This window comes from Lycorma delicatula, chromosome 2 (assembly GCF_047948215.1).
Source record: "Lycorma delicatula isolate Av1 chromosome 2, ASM4794821v1, whole genome shotgun sequence".
Classification (NCBI taxonomy): domain Eukaryota; kingdom Metazoa; phylum Arthropoda; class Insecta; order Hemiptera; family Fulgoridae; genus Lycorma; species Lycorma delicatula.
This window is the reverse complement of record NC_134456.1, coordinates 110,752,130-110,772,253: the sequence shown is the minus strand read 5'-3', so window position 1 is coordinate 110,772,253 and position 20,124 is coordinate 110,752,130. Positions and strand designations below refer to the sequence as shown.

The 20,124-nt window shown below is 31.3% G+C and overlaps 1 protein-coding gene across 1 annotated transcript in view; it reads left to right on the top strand.

Moving 5' to 3' along the window:
• shv (DnaJ heat shock protein family member shriveled) overlaps positions 1 to 20,124 on the top strand; it is a 42,458-nt gene that overhangs the window by 5,708 nt on the left and 16,626 nt on the right. The window contains exons 2-3 of the mRNA XM_075356053.1: positions 4,188 to 4,572; positions 12,455 to 12,597. Of these exons, the coding sequence (XP_075212168.1) occupies positions 4,188 to 4,572; positions 12,455 to 12,597 (528 nt within the window). The remainder of the gene's footprint in view (positions 1 to 4,187; positions 4,573 to 12,454; positions 12,598 to 20,124) is intronic.

Sequence of the window (20,124 nt, the reverse complement as noted above, 5' to 3'; positions counted from 1 at the left end):
CTGTCATCAGTTTTAAGCTCCTCTCCTTCAGGAAAGAGCCCGTCTATTATATTGTGAATCTCACGGAATCCTGAGTAATAGGGGTTCTAGGCCTTAAGGCCCTCCTTACCAGTATGTTGTAAGGCATCTGCCATGGATCCATTTCTACTTCCGAAATTAGTTTCTTCCAAGACCTCTTCATAGCTTCTCGGATGCATCTAACAAGATCCTTGTTGCATTCACAATATCTGTCCGTAAGCATATGTAAGGGCATCCCAACCCCATAGGAGGAAGACCTTGTGACATTACCGGTCGCCACACCACCCCCTCTGTTCCAAGCCATGATGGACTTTACCGGAGGTCGTCTTTAGACCCTCTAACTGATCACATCTCACATTCATCATCCAAACCTCAGTCGGGATGCCACCAATGTAAATTCCTCGTGTCTAAGAGCAGGGAGGTATGCCCTCATGTGTTTCCTAGCCCAGTGGCAGGCCTTCCTCTTTTCTGTTATTTCAGGGATCCACCACTATACTGGCGGGTGCCTCTTTCTGGAATACTTCGCAGTAGACTGGCACACACCGCCTCAATTGAATCCACTAAACAAGATGCCTTCTCCTCTGCTGTGCACCCTTCGCTTACTCTTTTGAGGTCAAGCACCAGATCCAGATTTTTTGGTGCTCCAAAAAATGTTGGAGGAGCACCACTAGATTCTAACTCCATTATTGTCTTTTTGACCGGCTGATGGTCACTACCTGAGAAGCCCTGCCACACCTGCCAGTTACCAATATGCATGGCCAGCTCTGAAGTCATAAACGTTATATCAACAGTAAATCCTGTTGCACCCTGCCTGAGTGTAAAAACATCTCCAGTATTCAGACAGATAAGGTCCAATGCCACAGACAGTCCTAACAGATCCCCAATGCATGGACCACACATTGAAATCTCCCACAATTAGTGCAGGGCGATGCATGAGGAGATCCCTTGCCATATCAGCCAGCTCCTCCTCAAACCTCTCGATTGGAATATTTGGCAATATATAGCAAGAGTAAAGATAGATCTTTCAGACTCTTGCCCTAACGTAAGTTTTTCCTAGGCAAACTTCTCTGATGGGTAAAGACTTGCATGTCCAGATGGCAGCACCTTCACCTCCTGTCAGATGCCACCCTGGTTGGGAGTGAATTACATACGGCTCGGAGACGAGCACAATATCCGTGCCCATCTCTGAGGCATATCTGGCCAATAAGTAATGTGCCAGTGCTGCGTGATTCAAGATAACAAGTATAATCTTCATTTTTGTTCTTTACTGTGGGCGGTCTTCAGCGGTAATTTCCTTTCCAGCTCCTCTAGACATGCTGTAGAGTCTGTACAGTGCCCCTCAACGCCACAGGACAGACATCTGGATGCCGCCCTGTGGCCCTTGCCTCCACAATTAAAACATGCTCCAGACCTGTCGTCACCATGGCAACCTCTTGCCGTTGGCCAGCCTCAAAACATCTTAAGCACTCCAGGAACTGCACTGTTGTATTGACGCAACACAAGACCATGTTGATGCATACGCAGCTCTTCTTTGCAATGCTACAGGAAGTCTGCTTATGTCTACCTTAGTGTTACTGTAGCCTGTTCTGATAGTGTATCACACGTTTTCCAGCAAGTCCATACCAGCCATAGACATAGATAAAAGTTTTTTATCTATGTCTTCCATTCTTATGTCGCATTCAAGATCCCGAATACGGAGTGCTGCTGTTTTAGTCCTCATATATACCAATACTTGTTAAAGGCCAGTAGTAGTAAGTAACTGCCTGTTAGTAGTGGTAGTAACTACCAGTTTTAATGCTCTAGCATTATTTTTATCTTTTACTTTGATCTCCATTCGTTCCCCTGATTTTCAAATGGACATTATTTCTGCTTTATCAGGAATCGTAACCCCGGTCCTGACGGTTTTAAGGAGATCAGCATATGAAGCTGTGTCTCAGTTCGATGAGTAAGCTGATCTTGAGACTCACTCCGCCAGACTGAGGAGATCTAGTGCCCAGTATTGTGATATAATAATTCTGCCCGGTCATCCTCCCTTCACACTGATATTTTATAAGCACAGGTAGCATACCTCTCACCGTAAATTTCCACCCGTATTGGTCTTATTTTTCCATGATTATTTTTTCTTATTTTACTGAAGACGTCAAGCAACGCCTGGGTAAGCTCGCTGCCATTGCAAGAATTCACATAAGCTATGTGGAATGCATTTCTTATCGACACCTGCTCTTCAGTCCTCACCCCGACAAGTTTGGCCTCCATAGCGGCTGTAAATACATTGCTCATCTGGATCCCTGAGGTGTTCAATAACCAAGCCACCTGCAAGTGTCTCATTGCAAGTGCTTCAAGAAGCTTATCTTCATTTATTTTACTAATATCAATGACTGCAATAATGTTCGCTACACAGTCCTTCCTCTGTGGCTGCCTGCTGTATGCATTTTGGTACACCTTCACCAGCCACTTTTTCGTAATGAATTCTGCCATGTCCTCAGCCAGGACTCCATTCTCCAAGCTATCCAGAATGGGACACCCAGTAGCAACAACAGGCTGGGTTGCCATTTCAATAGTCTTGTTCTTCTGCAGTGGGATGGAAAAGGAACTGACCACTCGTCATAAGTCCTTGACAGCATCCCATTTGACATTCTTATCCATGTTCTTTTTAAGTTCCCTGGCCAGCTCCTCCAGCCAGCTGAACACATCCCTTAAGTCGAGAGGGATACCCTCCTCCTCAGTGGACGATTGCCTCGTCTTGATCCTCTTTGCACCTTTCCTAGTCTCCATTGTCGGTCTGGGGAGTAAGCCCTCTGCCAATACGTCACCAGATAGTGTAACAGTAACAGCCTGGCAGGCATGTCCTCCCATGTGGAAATCGTAGGCTCAAGAGGAACTACAGTTGCCTTCTCCAGCTCTACCTCCATAACAGCGGGAAAAAATCCCCTTTATCTACTCTGTAGAATTTGTACTTCAATAGCAATAATTATCGAATGCCTGTATATAAATACACAGTACGAATCAAAACATTCTTTATCTTGCTAGTAAATAAAATTAATTATTTATTCCACAATGTTATCACTACCAGTAACGATAACCTGATACCTTACCGATACTAATAATAACCACCCCGGTTTGTAATCGACTTAATACAATGGATTCACTAACACGTAACAGTGGCAGTAAGAGAATTGCATACCCTATTGCCAATGGCAATACAGTCGCTAAACAAAAAAAAACTTAATAAAAAGTAATCCATCTTCCAAAAATCAATCTTCTTTAGAAAATACTCCAGATAAATTCCACCAACCAATTCATAATGTTCAAATCAGATAATTAAACCACGAAACCAATAAACACAAGAAAAAGCCCAGATCACACCAAAAACACATCTGTACTCACCTGATACTCTAACTGGACTCTCTCTTTCTATACCTATATAATGATATATAATTAAAATTATGTTATAAATTTCTGTGCTGCTTTTTATTTTCATGTTATTTGCATTATTCACAATTGAAGCAAATGCTCATTATTTCAATTTTTTTCAATTATCATGAATTGTTTAAATTCAGCTTATTTCTATTATATTGTTAGTACAGAATTACACATGAAAAGTTAAGTGTGGTGTAGCAATACTTATAGATGAATTAATTTTAATCAGACTTAGCAATTTGTGTGATTAAAATCTGAGTTCACTTAAAAAACATTTGGAAGTTTCTACTTTAATTTTGAATGTGAAACACACTTTTGATGTATAAACTGTGGATGGATGCTTACTATTTGGAATTACATGTGAGGAACTTAACTGTTTAATTAAAACATTTCTTGAAATTGTTCAAATAAAGTTTCACTCCCTATGTTGTGGGGAGGACAAGTTTTGTAAAAAAAAATTTAGTGAAACATTTCAAGGGACAAGAATTTAAATAAAATATTAATCATTGACCTTTTTATTCTTAACTGAAGGTATCCTTGTGGGTAAAAAGGTAAGATCTAGAAAGTTTACTGCAGTTTATAGGATTCAAAGAAAAAATACCTAATTGTGTTTATGCCAGGCTGGAGGTCTAATGCAGAGAATTATTGCACCCTTCTGGTCAAGATATTACCAATATTCAATCGTTCTATTTTGTGTTTCTCTTCTGTTATTCAATTAAAATTTATTGCTAATTTATTTTTGTTTTCAGGAGCCCAGTGGAAACTAAATTTTATGATATTTTAAATGTATCTCCATATTCATCTGTAGATGAAATAAAGCAGGCTTATCGTAAATTGGCTAGGAAAGTGCATCCAGATAAAAATAAAGATCCTAAAGCTTCAGAAGAATTTGCTGAATTGAACAGAGTTTATGAAGTGCTGAGTGACTCTGAAAAAAGAAAACGTTATGATCGGTGTGGTGAGAGTTGCATTAAAGATGAAAAAGGAAGTGGTAGTGTTGATCCCTTCTCTAGCTTCTTTGGATTTCACTTTGGTGATGAAAGCGAACAGCAGCGTGAAACTCCTAAGGGCGCAACAATTGTTATGGATGTATATGTTACATTAGAGGAATTATATTCTGGCAATTTTATAGAAGTAAGTTTTTCATCTTCATTTTTTGTATCAACTTTATAAAAAGTTGTCTCTGAATTAAAGCTCTTCTTCTCAGATTTAGAGACAGTAGCATGGCTGGTAGAACTATCAAACCTTTATAAAATAATAAATTACATGAGAATATGATGGGGCTAATACCTTGAATCTTGCAGGTGTAAAAGTAAATAGATTCCTCAAAGGTATAGAAGTTATAATTGCCCAATAGAATATAGCAGTGTTGTATTTCCTTTCCTGGGCATTCACTCTGTAATTATAAAAATAAAAAGTTGCAATAAAAAATGAATTCATCATGATGAGTTCAATAATAATATTTTGTATTAATGTTTATTTATAACAATGAATTTTTAATTAAGTCAGCAAAAATGATCATTCTGTATGAGTTATTGTTATGGAGATATCAGATCTTTATAAAAGGCATTAACATTAAAAAGTGAAAATGTATAAGTGTAACTAGAGATTTAGCAAATTCATTAAAATATTCATTTTTAATAGTTCACCATATTTCAAAATCTGAGTCTGTTTATGGATTTGGCTAGTAATAGTTGGTTATAGGAAGACTTTCAATATCAATGCTCTCTATAAATGAGATCATTCTTTGAGTTTATCTATAAAAAAATTTCTTTAAAAAAAATACCTCTTAAATAAAGTTCCTGGCATTTATTAAACCAGTCTGTATACATAAAACTGAACAGGATAAATTTTTTTCTTTATTTGACTGTCCATTATTTAAATATTTATCATTATACTTGATCACAATTAACATTTAATTTATTAATAGTATCAGTTAAGTAATATTAACCACCAGATTTGGTAAAAAATAGTTTTTTTGTAGAAGCATTTTTTTGTAAACTTGCCACATCTTTAACTTTAAAATTGTATATATTATTTTGAAGATTAATTTTTAATAATACTTGGTTGCTTTTATGTAACTTTCTCTTCTGATTGTGACTGTTATATAGTCAGGAATATGTAAATTTAGGTATTGAACTAAGATGAAGATGTGACACTGACACATTCATGGAAGTCCTTCTTTAAAAATGTTCTGTATTCTTAATTAATTAAATTAAGCAATAATAATAATATTTGCATTAACTTTATGTAATTTCCTTTTCCAATCATGACCATTGGTCATCAATCATGGTCAGAAATGTGTAATTTTTAAATATTTACTAAGCTGAAGATGTGACCTTAATTCACAGAAGTCCTCGTTTAAAAATGTTGTGTTCTTAAATTTTTACCAAATCTCTAGATCTGGTGAAATACTAATTAAAGTAACCCAATAATTAATTATATGAATAGATTAAAAGGTTATAAAAACTATACATATGTAAAAAAAATTACCCACACTTTTTGTTTTTCAATTTATTTACTCAAAGGTAGGTAGAAGTTCAACATGCACACCATTTTTCTAGGACATAGTCATCTCCTTTATCACTGCACTTGACCAGTGGTCCACGAGCTTATGTATTCCTTCCAAGAAGCAGGTTTTCAGTTGGTCATGAAGCCACTTTTGCAACATTTCTGCACGTCTTAAGTCTGTAAAAATTTGGCGACCTCACAAAGCATCCTTGAGCAGCTTAAACAGGTGAAAGTCAGAGGGAGCAAGATCTGGGTGGGCTGTAGGGAGGGTGTTCCAGTACCTCAAAATTAAACTTGTTGATGGTTTGAATGGTGTAGTGAACATAGCTCCCTCTAAGCTGCATGGGTTTGGTGTGGGCTCTGGTATGATGTATGGCATCCAGTAGTTGAGGAGTTCAGAGAGTTGGTGGCTGAAAGTGTGATCACCAAGATGCTTGAGTCAGAGGCTGCGTGGAATGCCGTAGCTGTCATGGTGGAGGCCATTGTTTGCGATAGGGAGGCAGAAGAGAGTGAGTAGAGGTTCTCTGATCCCTGTTTGTCCCCTGCATATGTTTGGTTGTGAACCTTAAGAACTTTTCTTTATAAATTGAAGGAATCGTCTTAAGCGTGTTATCATTTGATTATATATATTTAAAAAATGGGATGTATTCTTTGGGTGCCACTGTAATTTGTGTTGCAGTGGTGCTAAGTGTCGGGCAGCTAGTTATAGTTTTTTGTGTTTAAGTACAAATGGTGTAGTGGTGGTGTAATCATCCCAGATTGCAATGTCTTTTTTTTGGTGTTGGTTGTATTATGTAATTTAATGCTTCTGCGTGTTCTTTTTATCTTGCTATATTAAAAAATAAAAAATGTGTTGTATAATTTGGGTGCTACAGTAATTCATATTTCAGTGGTGCTAGCGTGCATGTTCTTATCATATCGTGCAATGTGTGTTTATATTGTGTATCATATCGTGCATGTTCATTTTATCATAAGACGATAAAAAAAAAATATGTGTTGTATACTTCTGATGCTACAGTAATTTGTATTATTGTGGTACTATTGTGTTAAGATTGTAATGGTTGTATAATATATGTGTTGGGTTCATCAGGTATAATGTTTCTGCTTCTCGTTCTTCATTATTCCGTGTAAGGGGGACAAAAGTGTGGAGCATAACATTGTTCAGTATATGAAAATTGTACTGAACAATTATTTGCCATTTGTGGCTGAAAATTATTCAGGGTGGCCGTGTGTTGCAGAGCTGGTGACACCCTGCAAGAGGTCCCCACCTCTTGCAGGGTGGGGACTGAGTTATGCTTAGAAAGTGGATCCGGTCTTCTCCTGGTACAATTGTAAAAAAAAAAGCTGCATGGGTGTGTGGCTGTGCAATAATTTTAAAGGTATCGCAAAAAATGCACAGAGAAGTTTATTTACCTTGCATCTACAATCAGCAATTGTAAATATGCTAGGGGTATAATCAACAATACATTTAGTTGAGACTACGTAGTAGCATATACTATGACTTTCTTACAGAAGTTTATATCTGCTATTATTAACAATAAAAATATCTGTTGAGGTTTAAATGTAAAGGAAAAGATTTCTGAATGAATCAGAATATAATAGTCTGTCATTAATCACGATTAACTGTCAAAATCTGTCAACTGATTTATACGTACTTATTAAAAAACGTAATACATACATATTGGAATGATGTAATATGTGTTAATGATAAAAATAAATACGCTTGGAAGTGTTAAAGAATATTTGATATTGAATATAAACATTTCATTTCCTTTTCCCATGGCTGACCATGAATTCTAATTTTTTTAAAAAGGATAATACCTCAAGTCATTCCATTTAAACAACTAAACGTGCTGTTTAGTATAAGTAAACATTACAAGGTATGCTCACACTACAAAGTGCATGTGTTATACACACATGACGTCACAACATAGAATATTTGAATATAGAACAGTTGATTCATATTGGTAACCAAAGAATACTTTGTTACACGCATAGATTATGAAAAGAGACTACGCATGCCACTGCTTGACCAAACAACACTGTGCATGCAATACAAGCACATGACATTATAAAATGTATTCACATATAAGTATGCGTGAGCATATCTTGTAATGTTTACTTGCCTTGTATGTATGAGTTGTTTACAAATTAATCAACACGTACGAGTGTTGGTTTTTTATGACTCACTGCATAAGTATGGTACTTAGGCTAGGTACCATATGTAAGTTATATTGGTTTTATGTCTGGTGGAAATATAGTATTTATTTTTATTATTTGTTTTAAAGTAATATAGCATTATATTGTAATAGTAATTATATTGATAATTTGTTCTTAAACATTCAATAAAAATGTCTAAACAAGGAATGTATAGTAAAAAAGCTTGCATATCATTTAAAAAGGAATGACTTTTCAATATTAAAAGAAACTGATGCACCATCTTCAGATAAAAAGGAAGCTGTAAAATTAAATTAAATTTTTCAATATGATGAAGTAACTGGGAATGTTCTATATATTTTTCATACAGAAGCAAAATCTCTGGGAGAATTTAGTCTGGAAAAAGGATGGGATTCATGGAAATTAGATTGTTTGAAACATCATTTAATTAAAAAATCACATACAAAAGCAGTAAATAAATTGAAACATTTGAAAAAAGGTCAAATTTTAAAAATGTTAATGGAAACTTCTGAAGAACGTCGATTTAAAAAGGAAAAACAAGAATGTAAATATCCAGATTATGATTTGATAAAGATTGAACACATGATACTGGCGATAAAAATCAATGCATCAGTTAATTTCGTTATTGACATACATCAACACAAGGAAAAATTTATTAAACTACCTCAAAACTGAAGAAGCAAAAATTGTGTTTAAATTTGTTGAATGCATAAGCTCTACTCATAAAAAATTTATTTAATGAAGTAAGAAAATCTAGTCATACTCATATTGTAGATGAAATTGCTGTTATTTCTATACAGAAGGTGCTAATTTTGTATTTTAAATATTGTGTTGACAATTAAATAGTTAAACAATTTTATTACAATACTTCTTTTAATATTCAAAAAATTGTAATGTTTACAAGTGATTGAGCCATTGTTATGCTCGGGTAGAAAAATGGGATAACAGTAATTTTCAAAAGAGAAATATCACATTTATCTGAACCACTGTGTAGCACATAGAGAAGATTTAGGATTAGATGATGCATGGAAAAATATATCTATTATAGGATATAGAAAATTTGATTAGAACTGTGTAATGTTTCACTGATCTAGCATCAAAAAAAAATTCTGAAAAATTAGCTCAAATATCAGAGCATGATGTTATATCATTTAAACCTTAAATGAAGTTAGATTATTAAACAGGTATTTCACAATTGGTGCGTTAGTAAAAATTATGATACATTAATTGAGTATTGTAAAAGTCAGATAGCAGAATACAATGACCAATTTATAAATATAGTAAAAAATTCTGATAATTCACAATATAAGGTAGTGATATTTACTCTGAAAGATGTGTTAGACGAGCTTACATCCGTGTTTAAATATCTCCAAAAAAGTGATTTAACAATATTGATGCTCATCAGTATGTAAAAATTAACTAACTAAAAACACAATATTTGGGACACCTAATCTTTTGAAGTGACACTGTAAGAAAAATATTATCGGAATGTCAAAATGATATTGATACATCAGCTATAATTCATTTTATTGAACGTTAATGTTTACACTTAGAGAACAGATTTCCAGATGAAGAATTAAAAATTGGCAAACGTTTGATAATGAACTTATAAATTCAGGAAACAATTTTGATTTTGGAAGACAGAATATAATAAACAACTTTCCAAAAGAATTTATGGCAAAAAACCATTGATGTGGATAAAATATGAAACAAATATTCAGAATTGAAATTTACAATTCTAGAAAAAGCAAACTAGAATTGTTACCTAATTGTTTTTTCGTTTAAATATGTATACATATATGAATATATTGTATAATTGATACATATGTATATAATGACAATAAAAAATTTTTTACATATTGATTTTTTAATAATATTTTTTTGATCGCAATTGATTTCTGTGTGCGCAGCTCTAAAAAAAGGTAAAAAGGAACTTTGCAGACCAAAGCCATGTGCAGACAGGCTACCTTGGATCCATTGTACACATACGTTATGGAAGCCTAACTTATAGTTGATTTGATGGGCTGAACCTGACTGATGTTCAAAGAAGATGCTACCTCATCAATGGTAACTCACCTATATGTCAGAACCATCTCTCGTACTTGCTGAATCTTGACCATAGTGGAAGTTGATGAGCATCCTACTCCCTCTACATGCGTCATACTCATCCTGCCATTTTTTAACTTCTCAATCCATGAAAAAACACTTTTAACAATAAAGCATTGTTTCCATATTACGATAAAAGAGTGTATTGAATTTCAGCTCCTTTCACACCCTTCTACCAGAGAGATCGGATCACTGTTCATTGTTCCTCTTGGTGCAAACTGCTAGCGGATCAGATTTGTTTACATTGATATAGCTGGAAGGGAAATGACACAATCAGGATCAAATTTTGCACACGTGATTGCAGTAATACAAACTCTGAGCACACATGTACAGAAGGCAGTATGACAACCTCAAATGTGTATTGTGACAAAAGTGTAGATAATAGGACTCACCCTTTTACATAAATGGTTATGTAAGTATGTAGTACTGAATATATATTCATTAGGCAAAGATTTTGTAACCATATTACAAACTGCAAATTGTACTTATAAGCAGACATTTATTTAGACCACTTTTTACTAATGATGAAATATGGGCAGAAGTTTAAAAGGTTAATGAAAAGATTGGTAAGATAAAATCTAAGCAGAAAAATGAAAGTTAGAATTTTAACTACTCATAGTTTTAGGCCTAGAAGTTACCTCAATAGAAGATTCAGTTAAAATGGAATAAGTAATTTAAAAAAGGACATGATTAAGAAACAGAAATGTTCAATAAAAAGGTAACACCTGGTAGAAAACCTTGAACATTGAGAATTATACACAAAAAAAAGATGGATGAACATAAAAAAGTGTAAAGTCAAAAGATGATGAGAATGGTAAAAATTTAATTAATGGGAAGATTAATAGAATATTAAAGACTGCTTGAAGGAGAGATGTTTTGAGACAGAGATGCACATGTTTAGAAAGATAAGAAGAAGCTTAGAGAACTGCTAGTATTCAATAACTAATATTACAAAGAGAAGAAAGAACTAATTGATGATAACAGTAGGGCTGTGCAGAGATGAGAAATCATCTATAAAGGAATAGGAAGAATTGATGATTTCAGAGGAGTATCCACACAATGATTTGAATTTGATAAACCACGTAAAGGTTAGAATAAAAAGGAGGAATTGATATATTGTTTGAATTATTGTGCTGTCTTTGAGAAGTATGATTGAATAAGCTTTAGACATTAGTATGCAATATTTATGAAATCTGATAGATATTCTAGAATTAAAAAAAAATGTAATATAATTGTTATAGCAGCAAGCAAGAGTGAATAAATGTGAAAATTATCTATCACACCATCAGTTAATGTCAACATTCATAAAAATTGCTAGGATAATTTTTAGGTAAATTAGAACATGTAGTCGAAGGTACATTAAATGCAAAAAAAAGTTCAGTTTCAGATAAAGGCATGGGTATAAGATAAGTCATTCTCTCGTTTAGATTAATTTTAGGAGATTGAAGTAAATAAACTGATCTACTTGGTATCCATTAATCTGGAGAAGAGACTTTATAATGCAGAATAGAGTGAAGTGTTTAAGTTATTTTTTAAGAAATTTGGACTGAAATATAGGGAAGAAGATCTGTATAAAAATAACTTAGCTGTGATAAGAGTTGATGAAGAAAAGGCAAATTTTCATCCAAAAAGAGTATGGTAAATACAGAAAGAAATGTAAAGTAAAAGCAGTGAAAATTAGAATACAACAAAAACAGATGATAATTGTGGGTGAGGCTATATCTAAACATTAAGAGATAAGAGATGGTACAAAATAGTAAGTTATGGAGAATTGTTATTCAAATTGCTAACAATAAAAACTTTTTTAATGAAATTTTGTTTAATTTAAAAATATTATTTTTTTTTTATGAGAATGTAGGCTAACACTTTCTTGTTAGCCTAGCACCTTGTTTGAATCTAATAAATAAAACAAAAAAAGTATCAAAATTCTTTTGCTTGTTTTTTTTTTCGTTTTGGCTTACAGAACCAATTAAATTGTATATTGTACTGCTGCAATATTTGTAGTGTATTGTGGTTAATGTAGCTAGTAAAGTAAAGTTTGAATAAAATTATTTTTACTAAGAGAGAGACGCGAGTATATAACCCAGAGTTTAATTTTTGCTTAAATAAAAGAATCACAAATTTTAATGCAAATCATTTTTGCCTGTTTAGAACATTTAAAAACAAGTTGAGTTCTAGTGAAACAAATAACTTTTTTAATTTGATGTTTGTTTTATATTAGATAACTCGTAATAAACCAGTCATGAAACCGGCAAAAGGTACAAGGAAATGTAATTGCAGGCAAGAAATGACAACCAGGCAGTTGGGACCAGGCAGGTTTCAAATGTTACAGCAGACTGTGTGTGATGAATGCCCCAATATCAGGTAGGTGTACGTATAAGTTCATGTTCACTTTCTTGTTACCAGTAGATGTTGTTCATTTGTACTGATTGGTTGTAATAACAAATATTAATTTATAGTATAAATTATAAATGATTTTATATTCTCATAAATCTTTGTTTAGGATGCAACACTTATAAAATATTACCAGTTGTTACCTGACATTCAGATTTTGGTATTTAGTTAATGTTGAATTACAGGGCTATATATGAATAAACAGTTAAGGAAAAAAATATTCATTCCTATTGAGTCATCTAAACTTGAGTTCACTGCCCAATTAAAAAAAGAAATGATAACCAGTAAAGTTAAAGTTTTATTAAATTTTATTCATCTGATTTCTTACAGAACAAATTAAACATACTGTATGTAAGCTGCTGTACTGTTGCAAACAATATTTATACTATTGTTAATATAGTTTAGTGAAGTAAAGTTTATGTTTTACATTTTCTTTTCTGTTTAATGTTTTAATAATCTGTAAAAATCGACATTTTATCATTGACATCATGGAATTTAAAAATACATAGAAAGAGATAGATCATCAAAGTTCAAGCTACTCCAAGTGTATGTTTCTCAATATCAAGCCTGAAAGTTAAGTGTTACATAGGTTTTCATAATGACTTTTAAGTTTTCTTTTTTTTTAGTATAATATTTTATATATGAATCAGTTTATACAATATGAAATTATCATTCAGTACAAATAGTTGTATCATTTTTAAAAAGAAAAAGAAAACTAAGTTATTTTCATAGTGATATATTTCAACATATTTGTCTTAATCTATGCAAATTATTGCTCTATTATTGGCTGTAAAATTTGAGATAATGAATAAATTTTTCTTTTTTTTTACCTCCATAAAATATTACAAAACATTCATGAGAAAATAATTAGAAAGATTTTTTTAAACTCTTACTGTGAAAAATAATAATAGGTAAATTACCAATTAATAAAAGTGAACCAGTTTTGTAGTATGGCTTTGTTTAATTTTTATAAAAAATATTGATTTGCAATTTTACTAATTTTTATTATAAAATAATTAGAAGAATGAATGGAACTGTACAATTCATTTTTTTAAATATTACATATAAAATTCTTTGTTGTCATCATTCCAGTCACGTGTCAGATTTGACATTCTGCTGTGGAAACCTAAATTTAAATTATTTTTTTCAAATTTAAATTATAAATATTAATACAGCAACAACTAAACAATTTATGCTAGGTACTGTATGAGTGTTTTATACATAACTTTTTTTTAAATTTGAATTTCTTTGATGTATTGAAAGTGATAATTAGATGTAATAATTTACTTCATTAAAGTATTAATTATTTATACTATTTCCTGTCTTGGAATTCTATTGACTTTCTAGTGGACTGCCTTCTCTTGATGAAAGATAGGTTTTGCATTTGCTTGCGCAGGATTCAGTTCACAGAAAAAAATTAAATCTACAACTCTATTATTATAAATATTTGTTTAATTTACTGCATATGTAACAAACAATTTCAAGCAATGAAAATTAGAGATAGAGTTGTGTACAATTTCCATAAAAACTTCTTTTTTTTTAATTTTGAACAGTGATTCTTCTTCAATCTTGTAGACGGTTTTTTTTTTTTTATTTATATGTATTGTATGAATGAATTTTATAAAATATTCAGAAGACAAGAATTAAACCAAATAAAATTTGTAATGTTTACGTTAAAATATTTTTTTAGGAAATTTTGCCTCAAGATTCTATTCCACCTAATAAATAAATCTGATTTCTGGAAGAGCACCACATAGTTCAGCTTATCTAAATTTAATTAAGGTGCACATTTTCAATTACTGGAACTGTAATTTAATTTTTTTCTTTTCTGGGTATAGTGATGTATGCTGCTTTAGATTTAAAAGTTAAGTATATAGATCGATTTTAAAAAAATCCAAATAAGATTGTATTTTTTGTTTTTTGCCTTAAGGAGACATTAAAAAAAATTGTTTACAGAAAAAATAATAATTTAATAAATTGTAAATCTGTGGAAAAAAAATTATTTCATGTTCCCAAATCCAAAAAATATCTTTTGTCAGATGGACATTTGTACGTATGTATGTTGGACCTGTATTTGGTCTTATAACTCTGGACCTCATTGACTGATTTTCTTCAAAATTGGTATACAGGTACTACCTTCAGGGATGGGGGGAATAATTTATTAAAATTTTACAAAAATGTAAAAAGGTTGGGAAAATTTTGACCGAAATAAAATTTAAAATCTTTACCGGAGGTTTTTAACAAAATATCTATCATTCTTAGCAAAGTTAACGATTTTTTATCAAGATCATAAATTACCAAAAATTTTACCTTCTCCCAAAAAAGTGGTTTATATATTTTCTTTTTTAGAAAAGGAGTAATTAAACTTTTTTGTATTTATATTGTACATTAATAGGCCTTCATACCAGTATAAAGGTATTTGCCCATCCCACTCCAAGTCTGTGGTAACAAAAAATATATTTTTCATTTTTATAAAAAAAAAATTATTTTAAATTGAATTCATCTTGCAGGTTACCCATTGAATTTAAAATGTAAAATTTTAATTTTTGAAAGCTTTACGCTTTAATATTTTTGTGAAAAAAATTATTCAAAATGTTTTACTTCATTCCTAAAAAATTACAACTTTGTTTATTTAGAATTATTTTTGTATTTTCTTAAAAATCAATTTTACCAGAATGCTTCCTCTTGATTATGGGAGCCCCCAAATGAATATATATATTTTTTGCAATTTCAACTATTAATGCTCAAAATATATTTTGTTAAACAATAGTCACTAAAATAACATAATACCCCTCCACTGTTAGAACTCCTACATTTTTAACAAAAAGGGAAAATTTTTTTTTAATTTAGATTTTAATTTATTTAAAATCACTTTAAATGAACATTTTAATAATTAAAAAACTCCTCCTGATGCTTGAGCCAGTAATTTTTTAAAAAAGTAAAAATTTTTTTAAATTGTGATGCTAATATACTAATATTAAAAGTTTTGGTGTTTTTAATAATAATTTATTCATTAATTTGTCAACATAATGTTAAAATAGAATTTGTCAGTCATAAAATAGATAACAAATAAAACACAATGTATGTAAGTTAAAGTATACCTAGAGTCATTAAAAACATACATAAAATAAACAAATGTGACAATATCAAAATTCAGTAATTTTTTCGCACTCAGGAATTCATTCATTGAGTAGAATGGGTTCTCAACTAACTGTTTATGCAGCTTATTTTTAAAAGCCTTAAAAGGTAGCATCTGCACTATCAAAGGAAATACATGCAACAAATACATATACCTTTTGCAGCCCAACTATTCTTCACAATCTTCAGCCTAACCAATGGTGGGTACAGAGTTTGTTTATACTTGTATCATACCCATGAAAGTTGGATCTCTTATTGCAATTATTTTAATTGTTTTTTATGGAAGCATTGTGTAATATATGTACTGATTAATCGCAGTCATGATTTTTAATTTAATAGGTTTGCAGTGTTGTTCCCATTACCCTTATTCAACATTATTCTTACAGCCCTCTTTTGATAAGATAAAATATCTTTAATATGAACTAACTGCTCAGATATAAATACCATAATTAAGATGACACTGAAATAGGCTAAAATAAATCATGAGCAAACTGTTAATTGTCAAGCTGTATTTTAATTTTCTAATCACAGAAACTATCCTTAACAATCTGCAACACAAATGTTAAATGTAATCCTTCTGTGTGAGAGTGGAATCTAACTAAAATCCCAAATATTTCACCTTATATACAACATTGGTCTAGTCTCTCAAACTAAAGGTCATAACCTGGATCTTTTCAAAATCAGATCATTCAGAATCAAACCATTAAAAAAAATCATCTCTTTACGCCAAGAAATTTAGCTACCTGCTTTTCTTCTAATTTTCATAGATTTGAATTAACCTAAAAAAAGAGTTATTTCATCAGCACAGAGCACCAGAGATAGCGAGAGGTAAAATGATAGACATTTATCGTAATAAAAAAAGCAAAGGCCCAGTGTAGAACCTTCTCAGACCCCAAATTTATTTTCCCTAGGCTCAAAGAGTAGACCATTAACATTCACCACCTACCTTTTGACCATAAATATGACTGGAGTAGCATCAAAGAATGCTGCTTAATTTCATACAGTAACCATTTCTTTATCACAAGATTATATGAAACTATATATCAAAGGTTTCTGACAAGTCAAATGTTATTTTTGAAGACATCTACAGTCTGATCAACTACATACTCTTGAGCATTGACTGTCGACCTTCCTGCAGAAAAACCAAATTTTGTGAAAGAAGTCAGATTATAATGAGAAAATGATGAACAACCTGTCTGTACATTACATCTTCAATAATTTTTTATATGATTGGAATTGCTTACTGGCCTGTAATTGTCAGGCTGCTGTGATTATTTTTTTTTTAAATTGGTACAACTCTAGTAATCTTAAGTTTATCAGGAAACACTCCAGAGGAAAATACATAATTTATTTAGTAAGTCAATGGATTCAGAATCATAGCAATATTCTTTTTCTAAGATGGTTGGAGAACCCATAAAAATTGTCTTTTTGAATGACAGAAATCCATTTTTACTTCAATAATATCTTCTTCAGCAACTAAACTCCAATCAAGTTCATTATTTACTTGCCTATTAAATAACCTAAATATAACTATCTAATTTATCATTGTATTCATTGAGAGTAGCATTTGCCATATTAATAGCATTACTAATAACACTCATTTAATTTATTAGGGGTCAGAAGTATATAAAATTGCTTACCTATATATATATGCTTACCTAATAATTACCTTCAGTTTTAATTAACTCCCATTCAGTTTTACACATTTTAACAATTTCATAATGTAATTTGTTTAAGTCTCCTTCACCATTTCTAGCTGTTTCCCATTAATACTACTTATTCAGATTCCTGTATCTCTTCTTGAAGAGCTCTAGACTAGATATCTTAGCCAGATCACACAACATCAAAACCCGATCTTTAACTGTCTTCAAATGATTATTATACCATTTAACTCTGAATGATTTAGGTCTGTTATTTATTCTTATGGGAAAAGAGACTTTTAATGCCTCACATAAAAATTTAGAGAAACATTCAAATCCGCCAGCTGGCTCACATGAATCAACCAGTCTTAACAGGTCAAACTTAGGAAAAACTGTGAAAATTTGATAAATCTCTCATCTTTAAATGTTGGAAAACAGTGGCTTTTATTGGTTATGTTTTTCATCTTTAATTTCAACGTTTCAATAAAAATTAAAATAATAACCACATTGGTCAGAAACAACAAGATCAACCACTTGCATTTTGTAACTACTTAACAGCAAATCTATTTTGTAGCATATGAAAATCTCATACCTGACCAGGATTCCAACCTGGGACCTCCAAATGAAAGGCAGAGTGCCATGGAAAACTTTGGAGGAACTAGAAGTAATGTAATCAGGTCTCCTAGAGTTGGCTATAAACGAGAGACATATAAATTATAGGATTTCAAGAAATCCCCATTCCTGTCACTCTTTAGTTATTCTTATTAAAATCTTTATTTAAATCATTGCTAAGGACAGTATTACACTTTTCCCTTTCCAATTCACTTAAACTTTCATCAAGATCTTGTAAGATCCAAATTCCCATGTGGTAAGTGATACAGTGATAACACTACCAAATTTAAATCTCGATGGTGTAAACAAAGTACCTCAAAATCCTTTTCAGTGCCAACATTACCTAAACTTATCTGAAACTTATGATTATTCCTAAGCAGTATACATGAACCCCCATTTTTAAAAAGTGAATAAGAAAATGAGATTAAAATGTAACCAGAGGGTATTTACAGCTCAATCTCACAAGAATCCAACCAGTGTTGACTGAAACACAAGACATCTGCTTATAGACATAGCAAAACTGCTCAAGAACCATATGTTTATTACTTAAAGACTGAATACTTGTACCATTTAAAAAATTACCACTCTTATGGTTCATTTCATTAATTCCTTCCTGGTGTGATAACACATTTTTTATAAACAATTTTCTATACAAATTTTTTTTTGGTGAAAGTAATTCTACCAGTTTGCAGCCACCTATCCAAATCTATGTCAATTTATTTTCATTTATTTCTTTTTGTAGACTAGATAATTTTACCCTTCTTTGTTACAACTTTCTAAAATCACTGGTTTCTTGCCACTTCTCAAGGGAAGTCATTTTAACATTGTTATTACTAGATGTAATCAAATCCTTTTTTAATTCAGTTTTATGTAAATTTAAAATACCAGGTTTGCTCGTTTTCTTAATCTTACATTATTAAAATTAAAAATTTTATATCGTGCTTCAAAATGAATATCAGGGCTTTAAAGTTATATAATGTTTCTTAAGTTTTACTTAAATTGATAAATTATACATGAAACAAAAGAGCAACAACTCAACAGTTTTTGCTACAAGTGTTCAGTGTGAGCACCATTTGACACACGGAGGAATTCCTAATTCGTGGCTAAAAAAAATATTTTAACAAAAAAATAAAATAAAGGATTTATTATCACACCACAAATCCTTCTCTGAAAGACCGGATATTAAAAAACTCGACAAAACATACAAAAACCATCAAATTTCACTTTTCTATTAGGGCTCATAAATACATATACTGTTCTCATTATCTCTTGCTTTATTTTGCTTGAACATCTTGGCTTCAAAAATGAATTGCCTAACTTGATCGGTGAAGCTGGCAGTAATTTTCTTTTCTTTTTTTTTACTAGTAATCTTACTTTAGTGAAAAGTTATTTGTTTATTTAAGTAAGAAATTAGTTTAAAATAGAAATCTACAATTAGATTTAATAACGCTTTTGAGTATAATGTTCGTCATCAGGCCCACTTCATTGATCTTGTGATCTACACTTTTTTATTTATATCCTATGTTTTGATGACAACGATTATAGTAAATCCCATTTTATCGAGATGTTAATATTTAGTTAACATTGAATATGTATAGTAGTAATAATGGTATATTAAATATCTAAATGACAAACTACTATAAACGCAGTTCAGCCATTTAATTTGACTGCTGGTCAGTTATTGGACTGCATATTAGTCTATAATAAATCATATTTGACCTTGATTACCAAACATTGTTCATTCAAGAAAACGTAATTTCACTAAACTGAGTAGGCTCTCAATTTGTTTTTTATTTATACATTAAAGCCTTAATTTAATGTTTACAAAATGGACCTTCTTTATTTTGTTGACAAAGTTTCTTTGAAAATCCTGTTGTAATTTTTTCCAGATAAGTTAAACATAAGATTTTGAAATGAGAATTATGTTGCATATGTAGACAACTTGGTAATATTTTCCATTTTTTATTATCAAACTGCTTAGTACAATTTTACATTATTGTAGTACAATAATGTTCACAGCTTGATATTCTATATTCAAAATAATTCAATATTGAAATTCAAGAAAATTAATTGTGAAACTTAAAATCTAATGTAAAGTCTTGCTCAG